Source organism: Prionailurus viverrinus, chromosome D3, assembly GCF_022837055.1.
Source record: "Prionailurus viverrinus isolate Anna chromosome D3, UM_Priviv_1.0, whole genome shotgun sequence".
In the NCBI taxonomy this organism is placed as follows: Eukaryota; Metazoa; Chordata; class Mammalia; order Carnivora; family Felidae; genus Prionailurus; species Prionailurus viverrinus.
The window spans coordinates 22,141,214-22,158,850 of record NC_062572.1 but is presented as its reverse complement, the minus strand read 5'-3'; the positions used below and the strand labels follow the sequence as shown (position 1 = coordinate 22,158,850).

The 17,637-nt window shown below is 41.9% G+C and overlaps 2 protein-coding genes across 3 annotated transcripts in view; both read left to right on the top strand.

The window, feature by feature from the left end:
• The window catches only part of SLC5A1 (solute carrier family 5 member 1), a 74,560-nt gene that overhangs the window by 30,352 nt on the left and 26,571 nt on the right, over positions 1–17,637 (top strand). For both annotated transcript variants that reach the window (XM_047828784.1, XM_047828783.1), the window contains exons 6-10: positions 8,747–8,852; positions 11,450–11,530; positions 12,929–13,149; positions 13,391–13,526; positions 14,914–15,021. In XM_047828784.1, the coding sequence (XP_047684740.1) occupies positions 8,747–8,852; positions 11,450–11,530; positions 12,929–13,149; positions 13,391–13,526; positions 14,914–15,021 (652 nt within the window). The remainder of the gene's footprint in view (positions 1–8,746; positions 8,853–11,449; positions 11,531–12,928; positions 13,150–13,390; positions 13,527–14,913; positions 15,022–17,637) is intronic.
• On the top strand, positions 9,577–10,022 carry LOC125149643 (non-histone chromosomal protein HMG-14-like). Its single transcript, XM_047828785.1, has one exon. It carries the CDS (start codon positions 9,670–9,672, stop codon positions 9,961–9,963), a length of 294 nt encoding a protein of 97 aa, XP_047684741.1. The 5' UTR covers positions 9,577–9,669; the 3' UTR covers positions 9,964–10,022.

The following is a 17,637-nucleotide window of genomic DNA, read 5'->3' as shown; positions in this document are numbered from 1 at the left end:
CAGCATCTTGCAAAAGACTTGTTGAAATTTGAGTCAGGTTGCATCTGAAATAAGCCTTCTGCTCTAGCTAGGTGGGGTGCTAAAAAAATAGCTGCTAGAGCTTTTATTTTCCTGGTTTCTTAAAGCCAAGATGACTACAATATTAAATCACATTTGTACTTTTTTTTTTTATTTTGGAAAATTTCAAACATACATACCCAGAGAAAGAATAGTACAATGAGCATTTGTGGAACTAAATCTCATCACTGTGCTTTAACAATGATAATAATTTTGCCATTCTTGTTCACCTATCTCTTCTAACTTTTTTTTCCAGAAGTATTTTAAGTCAAATCCTAGATATTATGTCATTTAACTGTGAATTCTTCAGAATATACCTTTGACTTTAAAAAATGTATTTATTTATTTATTTGTTTTTGAGACACGCACAGAGAAACAGAGAGAGAGAGAGGGAGGAGATAGAGAGATAGAGAGAGAGTGAGAGAGAGAGAGAGAGAGAGAGAGAGAGAGAGAGAGAGAATCCCAAGCAGGCTCTATTCTGTCAGCATAGAGCCTGACTCAGGGCTTAAACTTACGAACTGTGAGATCATGACCTGAACTGAAATCAAGAGTGGGAGGCTTAACTGATTGAGCAACCCAGGTGGCTCATCTTTGACTTAAAACAGACAAACAAACAAACAAACAAACAAAAACATAACCCTTGTGCTATTATCACACAAAAAATCCATAGGAATTTGTTAATTTAGGTAGTTTAATACCTGTCCATATTCAGATTTTCCTGATTATATAAAAATTTTCTTCTTACAGTTGATTTGTTTGAATCAGAATCCAAATGAAGTCTATACATTGTATTTGACTATACTTTCTTTAAAGGAAATACCTATATCTATATCTTCAGCTTACTGTAATTATTTTTCAGTTTTATATCATTACCCTCCAGCCCTAGTCCTGGCCTACATGAACACACTTTTTTTAAAAAATTGGATTGTTTGTCTTTTTCTTTTGTTGAGTTGAAAGAGTTCTTCAGAGGTTCTAGACCTTTATCAGATATAGGATTTGCAAATATCCCCCTTTCTGTAGGTTGTCTTTTCCTTTTCTTGATAATGTCCTTTGAGGCACAAAAGTTTTAAATCTTGATGAAGTTCAGTTTATCTATTTTTAGTTTATTTATTTGCTTATGCTTTTGCTGTAATTTCTAAGAATCCATTGTCAAATCCAAGATCATGAAGATTGATCCCTATGTTTTCTCTGAAGGATTTTATATTTTTAGCTCTTACATTAAGGTTTTTGATCCATTTTGAGTTATGTTTTTGTATATGATGTGAGGTGGGGGTTCAGCTTCACTTTTCTGCATGTGTATGTCCAAATCTTTCAGCACCATTTGTTGTAGAGACTATTATTTCCTAATTGAATGGTCTTGCACATACATTTTTATACAACTCAATGAAAACATGCTGTTGCCTATAGGGCTGATAGGGCTTGGTCTTGGAGTTAAGACTGATGCCCAGAACACTGTTCTTTCCCTGCCCAGCTTCCTGGCTCAAACTGCTATTGCCTTTGACTGGTCTCTTTGTGTTTTGCCACCATTGTGATGATTTCACCACCTTCACATTCTCCTCCTCTCCTCAGGGTTAGTTTTTAGTTATAAGATGAAGACCCTGGGCTTTTCAATCCTACATCGTTAGATATCAGTGCAGAGCCTAGACTGGAAATGCTGGGAGGGGTGGAGAAATCAGGCTTCCTAAGGGAGGGAAGAGCAGATATAGGAGGAGAAAAAGGAATATAAGCAGGGAGGGAAAGGAGGTCACCCTGGAGCTGGGGGCGGGGTTGACAAAGGAACTGCTCCTTAGTTTAGCTTGTGAGGTGGCACCTGTCTAATGAGCATTGAGAGGAGGGCACTGGGATTCTCCATCTTGGAACCAAACCTTCAAGTCCACAGTTCAAGCGGGTAAAAGTCTGTTGACTGTGGTTGCCATGGAAAGGGTACTCTTTGCCCTTGGAGCTGGTGTGCGGTAGTCAAATAAATAAACTAGATGCCCAACCTCTCTCCTTGCCTTCCAAACACTTACTGTTCAGGTTACTGATTAAACTCTTTTGACTTGGGAGCCCCCGGGTAGCTGAGGGGCAGTCTAACTCAGCTCAAGTCCTGATGGAACCTATTCCCCAGCAGTCAGCTTTTTCTGATTTTTGCTTTTGAATAGTACTTGGTATAGGCTGCTCCCTCTCTGTATGATTTCTGGGGCTTCTTGCTGGAGGCCTTGCCCAACATCCTACCTGCTCCTCCTGCTGCCCAGAGGCAGTAATTCCTTGAATAATATGTAGGAAGGATGAGGGTTGCCCTTTATTTAGTGTCAGTCTCTTGCTTAGATTCCAATAGGGGCTTTACTTATTCCATCTCCAGTTCACATAACAGTGCTGCATGGGTAAGGATTTCTGTTTTATTTTCCACTTTGTAGGAGTGATAACCGAGTTTCAGAGAAGTTAGGTAATTTATCTCAAATCACATAGGAAGTGTATGGCAAAACCAAGATTGGCACCCAGGTCTCTCTAGTTTCAGAGTCTGTGTTCTCACAGTTCTACTCTGTGCTGGGATGGAATGAAAGCATAGTGTGATGGAATGGGATAGATCATCTAGTTCTATGTCCTATGCTCTCATTTTATAGATGGGGGAACAGTTCTCAAGAAGGGAAGGGACTCTGTGGAGTTAAAAAGTAGCAGAATTTTAGGATGAGCAATAGGATCCCTGTTATTGAATCCAAACCTTTGGCATTATGTAGTTCCTGCCTTTTTTTTTTAAGTTTATTTATTTATTTTGAGAGAGAGAGAGAGAGAGAGAGAGAGAGAGAGAGAGAGAGAGAGAGAATCCCAAGCAGACTCTGCTGACAGTGCAGAGCCCGATGTAGGGCTCTGTCTCACGACTGTGAGCCAAAATCAAGAGTTGGATGCTTAACTGACTGAGCCACCCAGGCACCCCTGGTCCCTGCCTTCTAAGTCTTTCATTTCTTCTGTACAGAGTCAGCTAAAATTCAAAACCTTGGGAAAAATTAAGATAGCCTGTTAAATAACTATGAACAAGTTTCCAAGAGTAGGATTTCAGAGGACTATGAGGAGAGAACATTGACTACACACTGGTACGAAGGGTCTGAAGGAAGGACATTTAGGCAGAGTGGAGGGGCGGGGAAGGGTCAGACAGATGAGACTTTGTCTCTATACATTTGGCTGACTTCAGGTTCACCATGAATCATAGAACATGAAATCATTAAAATAATTATGCTGATGTTGAATGTACCTTCTAGGAGTTCACATTAAGATACACATGAGTTTCAAGTTCATGGACAAAAGAAAAGAATTGTTAGTTAATAAAGTAAGATAGGTGTTTATTTACATTACACACAAAGATTAATCAATTTTGTTGTGTGTGTGTAGAGGCATTTTGTGTGATGGGTGAGAAGAGAAGGGGTCTTGTGAGATCCAAGTCCACATAGAGAACAACTAGGGACATGCCAGGAAGGCTTGGGGAGGACATAGGGATCCAGTGAGTATGTAATTGATAGGAGAGAAAAAGCATTTCAGGTGCAGGGTCCAGTTGTGATCCAGGCCACTGAGTAGCAGTAGTGTGGAATCTTGACTATGGCTACTGTCTTGTGGCCAGATTTTGGGCTTTGAGACCCGGATTTGATTATTCCTCCATGCACTCCACTGAATTGTATTGGCTCCCCGCTGTCCCCCTCCCGAGCACCCTGACTTATCAAGTTCTGAGAAGTGTTCTGCTCTGTAAAATTTCCTAGTATCACATACCTTATTCACGTGTGTGCAATCATTTGAGATAAGCCTCAGACTTTATGCATTACATATGATGACTGAATGTCCCTATTTATGTTTCCTGGGGCTATTAACATGACTGCAGTAAACTTTTACAGCAACTCCACTGGCCACTTTGGATCCTTGAGTGAAAATAAGAGCTTTGGCTTTTGCTTAAAGTTTGAATACTTACTACCTGAGCCATTCACTTTCACAAATGAAAAGAGAAATTTGAGCAATGGGGCTTTTGATCTCAAATGTCGTTGCCAGGCAGGATTTATTGGGGGCTCAGATACAACTCGGACCAGAATGGGCAGCAAAAGCACACATATAGAATCACAGGATCTCAAAGCATCTGAGCTGAGATGAAGTAATATGCCCAAGGCTCATGGTCAGAGACTCATAGGTTTTCCTATGAAAAAACTCCTATGAAAAAAACTCAAGAGGTTTTCCCAACTGAATCTGTAATTTTATTATTCCCCATGAATCCCATGGATGTGGTTCAGTCAAATTTTCAAAGCGACAGGAACAAAGCTTTTGAGCTGAATCTAACTACTTGTTTTTGTAAATATAGTTTTATTGGATCATGGCTAATATTGTGTTGTCCATAGCTGCTTTCATGCTTTGACTGCAGAGTTGAGCAGGTTAGACAGATACTGTATGGCCTACAAAACATGAAACACTTATTACCTGATCCTTTACAGAAAAAGTTTGCTGACCCCTGGTCTAGAGTGTGATAGTTTTTTATTTTACTTCAATTTGGTTTTGCTTAGCAGCATTGGGGAAATTTGCTTTTTTCCTTCCTTTCTTCTATTTTCTCCCCCCCTTTATTAAGGGCTAAGAGTAGTTTAGAGAAGGAGCAATCTGGGAAGAGCTGAGAAACAAATGATCCCATAGGATTACAGGAGAGTTCTTTTCTATTAGTGCTGGTGGTATATTTACCTATTCATTCCCCTACTTTTATAAATTAAAAAAGTATGTTTGAAATACTTCAAACATACAAAAGAGTAAAAAGACTAATATAGCAAAGACCACCACTCAGATTCTATAGATCTCAAAAAATCAGTCATTTTTACAGAAAAGAAATAAAACCCAGATATTATGGAAGTCTTATCTCTATCTTTCTTGACTCTGTTTTCTTCCTTCTGAAAAGTTGTATATGTTTTAAACTTGGTATGTTTTCTTTTGGTCTGTTTTAATATTTTTACTACATATATATGTACATTTATATATCCCATAAAGAATATAATGTGTTTTTAAATTTCTGCTCCCCCTACTTTTGAACTGTAAGAAAAATGAAACAATGGTATTTAAGAAAATCTGGAGGAGAAAGCACCCATAATCCCATGGCTTTAATACAGATATTTCATATTGTGGCCTCACCCATATGTGTGCTATCCTTTACAGAATTGCAGTTGGAATGTGCATAGCATTTTGTCATCTTTCTTCTCCATCTTATTATCAAACTGTATACATTTTTCATGTTTCAATCCTCATAATTATTATTAAAAAATTTTTTAACATTTATTTATTTTTGAGACAGAGAGAGACAGAGCATGAACGGGGGAGGGTCAGAGAGAGGGAGACACAGAATCTGAAACAGGCTCCAGGCTCTGAGCTGTCAGCACAGAGCCCGACGCAGGGCTTGAACTCACGGACCATGAAATCATGATCCGAGCCGAAGCCGGCCGCCTAACCGACTGAGCCACCCAGGTGCCCCATTCATAATTATTATTTTGGGGACTGTGGAACATAACTGTTGACATATAGTTTTCAGCAAGCTATTTGGAAATCCTCTGGTGGACCAAAAGCTCTTGACAGTGGTCACCTTTGGTCCAAATCATGGAAGTAGGGACATTTTTACTTTTCAGTGTATAGCTTTCTGTGCTGTTTTTTCCCAACCATACCCATAAATTATTTTACCTTAAAAGTAGGTAAAACCATTTTTTAAATGATAAAATATCTTGCTCTCTGCAGAAAATAATCTAGAAAAAAGAGCCCTTACCTTTTAATGTTGTGGCAAAGTCACTGAACTTGGAGACAGAAAACTGGATTTTAGCTCTTGAGCATGTCATAAATTTGGTCTCTCTTATCTATAAAGTGGAGCCAATATATTGTCCTATTACCTTGTTTTGGAGATTAAAACAATGAATGTATCTGAAAGCACTTGGTAAACTATAAAATTCCCTAGATATGGAGAAAAAAAAACCCTAGTAAAGCACATAAAATTTGGGTACCTAGGATTCAAAGACTAATGTCAGAGTGCCTGGACTAACGTGAGCTCAGGTATGGCATGGCATCTGGAGGCACTCCTGCTGGCTTTCAGGGTTCAAAGGGCAGAATTCATTTCTGAAATTAGGAGTGACTCATGGGAGATAGAATTTGTCTTAGGTTTCTTCAATTCATGAGGAATGTGTTCTTGGAATTCTTTATCTGCCCTGTTAGCTGGAAATAGAGTATCATAAAGACAAGATTTCCATTAGCCTAACACTTCCCATAAGTCTTTGTAGACTTTAGTTATAGCATTATCTTAGGAGTTGTGTGTTACTTATTTGTGACTGAAGATAGGAAGGCACATATTAATGAGGGTAACACAGTCTTCTATGGCATGTTGTCATAAAGCATTACAAATGAACTACTCTGAAAAACAAACCAACCAAAGGCATTTTTAAGGCAGTAACAGCCTTGGAATCTTTTTATTGCTCACGTATGCTTATTAGCTAATTCACCAAACAAAAATGTATGCACTTACTAGCACTCCTATGTAATCAATGAATGGGGCCCCTTCAACTGGTATAACTTTGTGTAATGATATAGAGGCATGGGAGGGGAGGGTCCAGCATTATGAATACTCATCATAATTCCAGTGGGTTAATGTGTAGGGTCAGGAAGAAGTGGCCGTTTCACCTTTAGCTAGGCTGACGTGCAGCCAGGGGCTCTTTCTTCCTCTTTGGCATTAGAGGACCGGGTGGAACAGGTCCAGGACCTGGGAGGGGAATGCTTTCTTTGGTTGCAGGACTTTCCCACTTCCAGCCACTGTGAATCATAAACCTTCAGAGTCAGAGCTTACTTTAAAAATGAGAACACAGAGACATGGAGAGGTGAAATGTTTTATCCAAAGTCACTCAGGCCTACAATGGCAGCACTGGTGTTAAAACCCAGGTCCTCTGACCACCAGCCTTTGTTTATGTGGGATTTCTGACTCTACTTCTCCTCATCCACCAGGAATGACAATGATATTAGGTCCCCTGGGGCTAGAGAATCTGCAGGGGAGCTAAGGCACCAGTACTCAGGAGACCCATCTTGGGAGGGAGAGTTGCACATAAGCTTGGAGTTGGTGTGAGACAAGCTCTCTGCCAAGTAATAGAGGCAGGGACTAGGAGATTTGGTTGGCAGGGAGATGAACTGCTGGAGCTGTGAGGAGGTGGAAGTGGGGAAACCAAGAATGGAGAGGAGACGTAAGGGCACCATTTCCAGGGTTGTGACTGGGTGGCCCTTTACACACCCTGAAATACATCAGGTTTTATGCAATGAAACAGCTCATGCATTGCTTCTAAGGGAGGTCTAATTTCATTCACACCGAGGGATTTGAAAAAAAGGTTCACTAAGAAATCCCTTAATCCTACCCTTCCTGGTAGTATTTTGGAGCTGCCATGAAAAATTCATTTTGGGTGACTCCAGTGCTCTCTGTTGGTTAAAATTAGGAATTGCACCATACAGCCAGGTAGAAGATTCTTTATGGGGCTAAATGAGGCAGGGAGGAGAAAGAGAACAGCATCAAGAACATAACTGGTGAATTTGGGGGTGAAGAGGGAACACTTTTCCCTAAAGCTACATGAGATAATCTAGATAAAACCACCTAGAAGCAAGCCTGCCATGCAAGAGATTCTTGGTGATGTTCTGGTTGTGTTTGAGTCAAGGTGGACTCCATCTGGGTTGAGAAGATAAAATTATGATATTGCTAAAGTTTCTCTCTGCTCCAGAGTGTGGGTGGGGTTTCCCTCTCATGGACTCTCTAGCACTCAAACTTGCTTTTGGGAATAGATTTGATAAGCCTTTGCACACTGAGGTGTAAATGATGGATAATAGCTTAGAGCAGCAGTCCACAGGTGGGTTAGGCGAACCTCAAGGTGTTAATAGTTATTCCTTGGCAAACAGAGTTCCATAGTTAATTAAGTTTGTGAAGGGTCATTTCCCATGGTCCTCTCCTGGGGATTCACAGTACATGCTGTATTTTAAAGGCTTAGAGAAATTGTGTAGTAAAGAAACTGCCTTAATTTGTTTAATCCAGCATTTCATAGACTTTTTTGACCAGGGAATCTTTTCTTCCCGTGGGATATCTACTATCATCTTGAATAAAGCTTGTCGAGAAACCTAGAAATATAGTATGATCCTGAAGTGTTAATATTTTTTTATTTTTTATTTTGTTGTGTTAAGAACACTTAACATGCCATCTATCTTTTTGACAAATTTTAAGTGTAAAATACATTATTGTTGACTATAGGCACAATGTTGTATGGCAGATCTCTAGAACTTATTCATCTTACTTAACTGAAACTTTGTGCCCATTGATTAATAACTCCCCATTTCCCTGTCCCCCAACCCCCCTTCGTGGTAATCACTATTCTAGTCTTTGATTTTATAAATTTGCATATTTTAGATATCGTATATATGTGGAAATGTGCAGTACTTGTCTTTTATATTCTGAACCAGGGATAAAAACATGAACCTCTAATTGGGGGATTTTAGCCAAAGGGCAAGGGATATGTGGTCTAACATTGGGCTGCAGAAATCACAAGCATTGACATTACTAAGGAAACACTTTCTGCTACCCCTTTCAAGTTTGCCTCTCTGTCCCTGCAGCTGAAGTGCCTCAGTCAGACCCTGGGTGCAACTTGCGGCCAGCTGGCTTCCCTCATTCCTAACTCTGTCTCTCCTCTCCTTCCAGGCAGACATCTTCTCTGGGGCCATATTCATCAACATGGCCTTGGGTCTGGATTTGTATTTGGCCATCTTTCTTTTATTGGCAATCACTGGTCTTTATACGATCACAGGTGAGTCCTACAAATGACTCAACTGAAGCCCAGGAAAGGAGGAGGACCTAGGAGACATAACTTCTTCTCTCAATAAAGAGAGATACACCCAGGAAACAGTTTTAGGATGGAGTGTTTGCTTAGTCCCCACTCTCAGGCCCTAACAAGTTATACGGGGCCCCCAGAAAACTCCAGTGTTGGGTGGAATAGTCAGGACAGCTTCTAGGAAATGGGGCAGGGCCTGGCCTTCCAGGTTGTGGATAGAAGTTGGGAGAATTAGAGAGGGAGTGCCAGGTGCAGGGATAGGGGAGAGCAGGGAATGGAGTCAGGAATGGGCATGGCATGGGTTTGGACCAGTGTGAGCAAGTAGATGTGTTTGGCTGGAGATGGGTGGTCAATGGGAGGTACCTGGGGTATGTGTGTGGGTGATAAGTCCTGATAGTTCAAATGAGGCCACAGTGCAAGGGTCCTGGAAGCCAGAAGGAGGCTTTGGGTTTGATGTGACAGCCACTGGGAGGCACTGTAGGCAGGAAGGGAGGGAGTGACACATACAGAGATTTTAGAAGAAGACTCAAGAGATGAATGGAGAAGCTAGTGACAGGAAGAGCAATTGGGGACACCTTTTCGGAAGTGTTACTCTGTTCTAGGTTGGGGAGGGGGCTGGGTCAGTAATGAAGTTTGCTGTGTAGCTGGAGTCCCACAGCTTTTGGGACAAGAAATTACTTAGAGCAGCTCGGGCGGCGGGAGGAGTGGTAGCGGCCAGGCAGGCCAGCTTCGCGAAGGCTCTCGGTGCGCGGAGGCCCCCAGGCAGCCGGCACGTGCCCGCCCCGCCGCCACGATGCCCAAGAGGAAGGTCAGCTCCGCCGAGGGGGCGGCGAAGAAGGAGCCCAAGAGGAGGTCAGCTAAACCTGCTCTTGCAAAAGTGGAAGCGAAGCCAAAAAAGGCGGCGGGAAAGGAGAAATCTTCAGACAAAAGAGTGCAAACAAAGGGGAAAAGGGGAGCAAAGGGAAAACAGACTGAAGTGGCTAACCAAGAAACAAAAGAAGACTTACCTGCAGAAGACGGAGAAACTAAAAACGAGGAGAGTCCAGCCTCTGATGAAGTAGGAGAGAAAGAAGCCAAGTCTGATTAGTATCATATCCCATGTCTTACCAGTGGTCCCTGTCTCCCTTCTTGTACAATCCAGAGGAATATTTTTATCAACTATTTTGTAAATGCAAGGTTTTTAGTAGCTCTAGAAACATTTTTAAGAAGGAGGAAATCCCACCTCATCCCATTTTTTAAGTGTAAATGCTTTTTTTTTTAAGAGGTGAAATCATTTGCCGCTGTTTATTTTTTGGCACAACCAGAAAATAGTGGGATATTGAATATGGGAGGCTTTGATCGTCTTGGGTGTCAGCTTAACATTCATAGATGGGGTAGTTTTTATATCCTATAATACCAAGCATACTAAATGGCAACTTGGAGTCAGTTGTGCATTTAATATGTCTTGGACATTTTAAATTACTTCTATTCCCATGTTGTTTATGCTAGAATTGTTTCCTAAAGAAAACCACTCCTTGATCTTGCTTGGCTCTCCCTGTCAGAATTTTGTGCATTCTGTAACATGTTGGTTGTGGTAGTCCAGTTTCCTAGTAACCTTGTTAATGTCTTGTGCAAGATTGAAAATTTGAGTATGTAGTGTATATGACATTAAATAGTGAATTAATGGGACTTAACAGTGTAACAGCATATCAACATTTGAAGATACCAGTACTTGATATACTGTTAAGGGAAATTTGCCTCCAATTTTAAGCTGGAAATTCACTGTAATAACTTTGAGAAAAGAACCACAGCTACATGGTTTTTTTTAGGTTTTCGGTACGTACGTTAAGAATTGTGTACAAATTGAATTGTCTGTACTAATCCTCAGAACAACAAATAAAAACTCAATTATGAAAGAAAAAAAAAGTTACTTAGATGGTCTGAGTAAAGAGAGAGCAGACATGCTAGTGGCCCTTTGAAATGTGTTGATTCAGTAAAGTCCCCAGATACCTTGTAGAGATGTCTACTCCTTGCTCTTCCCTGTCTTCGTTTGTGGAAGACATGTTTTTTTAATGTTTATTTATTTTTCAGAGACAGAGAGAGCACAAGCGGGGATGGGCAGAGAGAGAGGGAGACACAGAATCCAAAGCAGGCTCCAGGCTCTGAGCTGTCAGCACAGAGCCCGATAAAGGGTCTGAACTCAGGAGTGGTGAGATCATGACCTGAGCTGAAGTCAGACACTTAATGGACTGAGCCACCCAGGCGCCCCTGTGGAAGACGCTTCTTACCACAACCATCTCCTTTGAGCCATCTCCTACCTTCAAATGGTTGCATCAAACTCTTCCTCCTCAAGCAGGGAGAAATATTCAATTTCCAAGGCCTTCCCAGCGTTGTGAAAAGTGGAGGTGTGGGAACATGCTGGGTAGCAGACTACTGTAAAAGAACAAGAGAGGGAAGGAAAGTTAGGCAGGTGACTGAGGGGTGTGCTCAGAGGGTGTGCAGAGGGAGAGGGGCAGGCAGTGGGCAAAGGAGGTAGGCTGACAGGTTGTCCTCCTATATGAGGTCCAGACATATTGTCTCCTTTGCCTGCTTAGGGGGCCTGGCAGCTGTGATTTACACGGACACCTTGCAGACAGTGATCATGCTGGTGGGGTCTTTTATCTTGACCGGGTTTGGTAAGTGGGGCTGGGGCAGACTGGGGAGGTGGGGTGGCAGAGTAAGAGGCCCAGGGAAAGAAAAGCAAGCCTAGCCTCCCAGCCTGTTGCTGGTCCGGGAAGTAAGCCTGATACCCTCTGCCCTCTCTAGGGGAGTGGTCCAGCCTAGATTGGCCATCACTGTGGGTGTACAGGGGGCACCTTCCTCAGCCCTGGAGATCTCAGACTAGGCCTGGCCCAGACAATACCTGGATTCCCTACTGCTCTCTCTAGATGGACTGAGCCAGTGGTTCCCAATGTGGGCCTCTGATGTCATGGTCTGCTCTCCACAGAAAAACTGGACAAAAAAAAAAAAAAAAAAAAAAAAAAGGATAAGGCTAAATATCCAGCAGGCTAAATATATTCAAATGTTAAATATCCTTTCTTTTATGAATTAATGACAATAAGTGATCATTTTCTTATGTCCTTATTTGATAAAATTTTAAAAATTAGCCATTGTGTGTTGTCCCCTGACTCCAATTTTGAAATTTTATTTGTCTGTGAAATCCTAAAGACAAAACTGGAGACCCTAGATACAGAGGTACTTGTTATGGGAGAATATACATGCATTTTGTTTTTAAGAGGGCCTGTACTCTCTGTGTGTCCTGTGAAGCCTCTTATCCACTCTCTGTTCTCTTCTTTCCAAGAGCTTCTATTTGGTTTCCCCCCAGTGGTCCATGGGGTTCAGCAGGGAAGAGGCTGGAATACCTTATTCAAGGACACACAGCCAAGAGGTGGTAGGGCTCCTTACCCTTTCTCCATACTCCTTACCCTTTCTCTGTCTGTCTTACCACATTGCTGTGACCAGGAGTGGTATGACTGAGTCTGTGTGTCTCTAGGTCTCTGTGCAGGATTTTAAAGGCTGCTGCTGACAGCAAAAGGGAGGGGAAAAGAGGCCTTGAATCTTCAAAACCAAGGTCTTTCTTTTAATAATTCAAGTCTTTTCCCTTTTTTAATTAAAAAAAATTTTAATGTTTATTTATTTATATTTGAGAGACAGAGAGAGAGAGGCAGAGAAAGAGGTAGACAGAGAATCCCAGGCAGGCTCTGCACTAGCAAAACTCATGAGCCATGAGATCATGACCTGAGCCGAAATTAAGAGTCAGACGTTTAACCCAGGTGCCCCAAATCCTTTCTCTTTTTAAAAAGGTTTATGGTTGAAATACTTTTACAGGTTATTGTTTTGGACCCTCAGAGTAGCCCCGCAAGGAGGTTGGGCAGGGTTAATAATCCCATTCTGTGGATGAGAAGGTTGAGGCCCAGGTTGGGGAAATGACTTGCCCAAGACCACACTGCGAGGGTGATTTCTCAGGCATTCACAGGAAGAAACTTGAATTAAGAGTTGAGAGTTTCAGGATGTTTGTTGCTGATGTTTTCCAGCTTTTCACGAAGTGGGAGGGTATGATACCTTCATGATAAAGTACATGAAAGCCATTCCAACTGTGATTTCTGATGGAAACATCACCATCAAGAAAGAATGTTATACACCGAGAGCTGACTCTTTCCACATCTTCCGAGACCCCCTCACTGGAGACCTGCCATGGCCTGGGCTCACCTTTGGGTTGTCCATCCTTGCCCTGTGGTACTGGTGCACAGATCAGGTACCTATGCTGGATGTGTGGAGTGGACGGGGTGTTCCCAGGTCTCTACAGGGACTCCTGTCTGTGGCTTGTGGTAGTGGGTAAGGTAGAACAGGGCTCATGTGGTCTGGGGTCACTGAGCCTTACTGACAAGGAGGTGCCAGGCCAAGGGCCGAGGACATGTAAGAGTGTTGCTAGGAGTAGCCAGAGGGCATTGAGGGGTCTCTGGCCTGCACCCCACTCTCACTGCTTTCTCTGTCAGGTCATTGTGCAACGCTGCCTCTCAGCCAAAAACATGTCTCATGTGAAGGCCGGCTGTGTCATGTGTGGGTACCTGAAGCTGCTGCCTATGTTCCTCATGGTGATGCCGGGAATGATCAGCCGCATCCTGTACACAGGTGATGCCTTTTGCTAGACTCAGCAGCCACTCTCTTCCATTTTCCAGGCTCTGTGTAACTTCTAAAGCCCTGTAGCTCTCTGCTCTTTCTTTTCTGCCATCTTCTGTTTTTTCTTGCCACAATTACCAGGTATTATTATTCCCCCTTTAGATAGTAAACAACTTAAGGTCACAGAGCCTGTGGGGTTGTCTTTCTGGTTCCTTACATTGACAATTACTTTCTTCCCTTTTCCAAATTCTCTGAAGTCATGATACACCTCTAGCTGTAGCTTCTTCCAGCTAATATTTGCTGACTTTTTGCTCAGTCTTACTCAGGCCGTGGTGGTGTGTCTTTAATGGCAAAGAACCCTGCCCAGTCTCTAATTGCTTGGTGCTCAGAGCCCTGTTTCTTGGACCATTTCCTTGAAGAGCCCCGAGTCTTGTACTTTGCTATCTAGGGTGATAGAGTCTTTCTTGGCCCTTTTGAGGCTTCTCCAGATTTCCATTTGCTTTTTCGGGTCAGCCATAATAGGTCAAAACTGTTTCCTGGAATATGAAATAATGGCAAAAAAGAGGGCACCATGGAGCGAAACTTTGGTAAGCTCTCTCCAAAATGAAGACAGGACAGTCTGGGGGTACTTGCTGCAATTGGCTGTTAATCATGCTCCTAATAGTGATCTCATACTCCTATACTAGCTCACCTGTCATGAGAGTAATATTCTTAACTGAATAATTTATGATATAATAGATATAACACACTTAATATTTGAGGCAGTGCTATAATGAATCAGTGCTCTACGGAACAGCACTAAAGGATATACCTATAGTAGGTACATAATAAATGTTTGTTGTTTTAATTTTAAAGAAGTTACTAAAATTTTCCCTAAGCCTCTAAATCATGTCCCCTTCCCTTTCCAGACTACCTCCTGTCTCTCTCCACTCCAGATTTTTCACATCTTAGAAGTACTACCCAACAGCATTCCTAGTGGGGAATTCCCTCAGTCATCTGGTGTTCAATCCTACTTGTAAAAGCTACTTCAAATAAACTTCAAAATTAGGAGCCATAGTTTCATTGTGATTTTCAGGAGAAACAAGACAATAGTTACTGCTAAGCTGTAGAGAGTTCCAAGCTAAAGATTGTGCCCCTTCCCTTCCTACTCTGAGCATTGCTTTGCTTCCCCCTTCCTCTGCCTAAGAACCTTTTTCTCCCCAGTAAGATCTTAGAGACAGGCATACCAGCGGGGCAGGGGCATGGCATAGAAGGGCTCAATTTGGAGCTGCACTCTCTGTGGAACCAATTCAGGACCATGGGCAGGAATGTCTTGTTTGAAGCCTTGTTTTAAGAAAGCGAATCTTGGAAGTATTTCCCCAATGTCTACTTACTGACCTGGCTTTTCATCTTTCTCCAGAAAAAGTTGCCTGCACCGTCCCCTCAGAATGTAAGAAATATTGTGGCACTGAAGTTGGCTGTACCAACATGGCTTACCCGACCTTGGTGGTGGAGCTCATGCCCAATGGTGAGAGTCACCTTGCTGTCAGGGTATTTCTTTGGAGGCTGATTGGACTTATACTTTATGTAGATTTCTGCAGCCCTCTGGGGAAAAGCCATTTCTGAGCCTTGGGGCTGAGTAGGGAAAACCTCCCTCTGGGTGTCCTCAGGTTTTGAACATGTCTTCCCTCAGTGGAAGTCAGCTTATGACTTGGTTGAGCTCTATGAGACCTGGCATGTGTCCATCAGTCAATCTTGGAAAAGAGGTGACCTGAAAATGGGCTAGCGAAAATCACGACTTTTCCATGCTATCTAGAAGGTCTTTCTAGCTCTCCAACAGACATTAACATGAAAGCTTGAACTAAGTGGAGTTTTTCCTGTGGAATGAATTGATGTTCTAAGAAAAAACCTGGAAAGAAATGCAGAGTGATTTTTAGCTTTAAATGAGGAAGTTGGAGGCAGTAGATGGATGCGCCACCAGGGGGCTTCTCACTACAGAGAAATGTGTTATACTAAAAGATTGAGTACTTGGAGTCCAGAATAGTTAGAGTTTTGGTGTAGACCTGTAGGACTACTGTTCATATTTCATGTTAAGAAAAATATATTTCTGGCTCAAGGGATGCAAATCTTGTTAGGTTAGCGGGTTTCAGGAGACCAGAAATTCAAAGGTATTGATCAGGTTTTAGAAGAAACTTAAAAATTTTGTTACTGAGAGGAAACCTAGAGACTATTTAGTCAAACCTTTTCATTTTATAGTTGAGGAAACTGAGGCCTACAGAAGGAAAATGATTTTTTCCAAGGCCACACAGCAACTCAGTGTCTGGCTTGCTTAACTCTGCTCAAGGCTTGAATTGAATAATTTTTTTAAATCACATACTGGATGTATGATTGGGTAAACCATTTGCATTAAAATTATAAAAAAATGGGGGTAATCATTAACTATTCAACTGAGCCAGGCTGCTTATTAATTAAGGTTGCAATTAGAAGAGTCACATGGCTGGCTCTTTTAGAGTTCTGATTTGGATTACATTGGCCTATGTGGGGGGTGTTTATGTTATTTCTTTTCTTTTTTTTAAGGCTAAAAAACTTTTTTTTAAAAGTAATCTCTACACCCAATGTGCTTGAACTCCCAACCCTGAGATCAAGAGTCACATGTTCCACCAACAGAGACAGCCAGGCACCCCTGTTTATGTTATTTCTTTAGATTGGCAGATCCTTGGTGAGGACTGTAGGTATTTCTGAACACTGTGTTCGAATGAATTGTACATGACAGAAAGATGCATGGCATGCAAGACAACAAAATTCTGTGTTTACATGTATCATTGCCATTCCTTCACCTTCAGCTGGAATCTGGCTTCTGTAAACACCGAAATCGACAATGACCTCCCTGTACTAGATTAAATAGATATTTTTCATTCTTTATCTTATTTGACCCCTGAGTAGCATTCAGCATTATTGATCACTCATCTTTCTTATGTTATTCTCTTCTCTTGGATGCCATAATACTATGTTCTCCTATTTGTCTTTTTACCCCTATCCTTTAGGCTGCAACTTTTTGTCTCATTTGAAGATTCAGTCTCCTCCACTTGGCCAGTAAATGTTGTCCCACCAGTCTGTCACTAAATTCTATCCATTTTGCTGCCTAAATATCTCTTATATTCATCTATCTCTTTCCAGTGTAGTATCACCCTACACTGATATACCATTATTTCATGCCCAGACCACTGTAAAATTATGTTCAACAAATATTTATTGAGTGAAAAAGAGTACAAAGGGGAGAGCTCTATCCCAGCTTAACAATTAACTGGTGAAGAAACCCTGAACAAATGGCAGAACTAGGCTTGAAACCCTACCTACTAACTCCTTGAAAGGGACCTTTGTTTAAATGTTTTTACTTATGTCTTTTGAGAGACACAGAGAGAGAAAACGTGTGTGCACATGTGCATGCAAATGGGGGAAGAGCAGAGAGAGAGGGAGAGAGAATCCCAAGCAGACTTCACACTGTCAGCATGGAGCCTGATGTGAGGCTCTATCCCACAAACTGTAAAATCATGACCTGAGCTGAAATTAAGCATCAGATGCTTAACTGACTGAGCCACCCAGGTGCCCCGAAATGCACTTTTGTTTTACCAACTGAAAAGTGAGGGAATTAGACTAGACGATCTTTATAACTCCTTCTATAGCTCCAATAGTCTGTGGTCTATGTGGTACAAACTCAGGAAGGACGATTAAAAAATTCCCAACAAATGACAAAATAATTGAAGGAGATAGCCTTTATTTAAAATTATTTATAGAGGGGCGCCTGGGTGGCGCAGTCGGTTAAGCGTCTGACTTCAGCCAGGTCACGATCTCGCGGTCTGTGAGTTCGAGCCCCGCGTCGGGCTCTGGGCTGATGGCTCAGAGCCTGGAGCCTGTTTCCGATTCTGTGTCTCCCTCTCTCTCTGACCCTCCCCCGTTCATGCTCTGTCTCTCTCTGTCCCCCAAAAAATAAATAAACGTTAAAATTATTTATAGATACAAATCTAGAGGAATGGTAGAATCATTTCCAAAAAGATCTCAAGAGGCAGGGATGTTGACTCAAATGTAATAAGCTAAAGTTTAATAGAGGTAATATGTCAAGTTCTGTATATTTGGGTCCCCCAAA

What these genes read in the sequence shown, in the direction of transcription:
- LOC125149643 (XM_047828785.1), top strand. Translation starts at nt 9,670, where the DNA reads ATGCCCAAGAGGAAGGTCAGCTCCGCCGAGGGGGCGGCGAAGAAGGAG.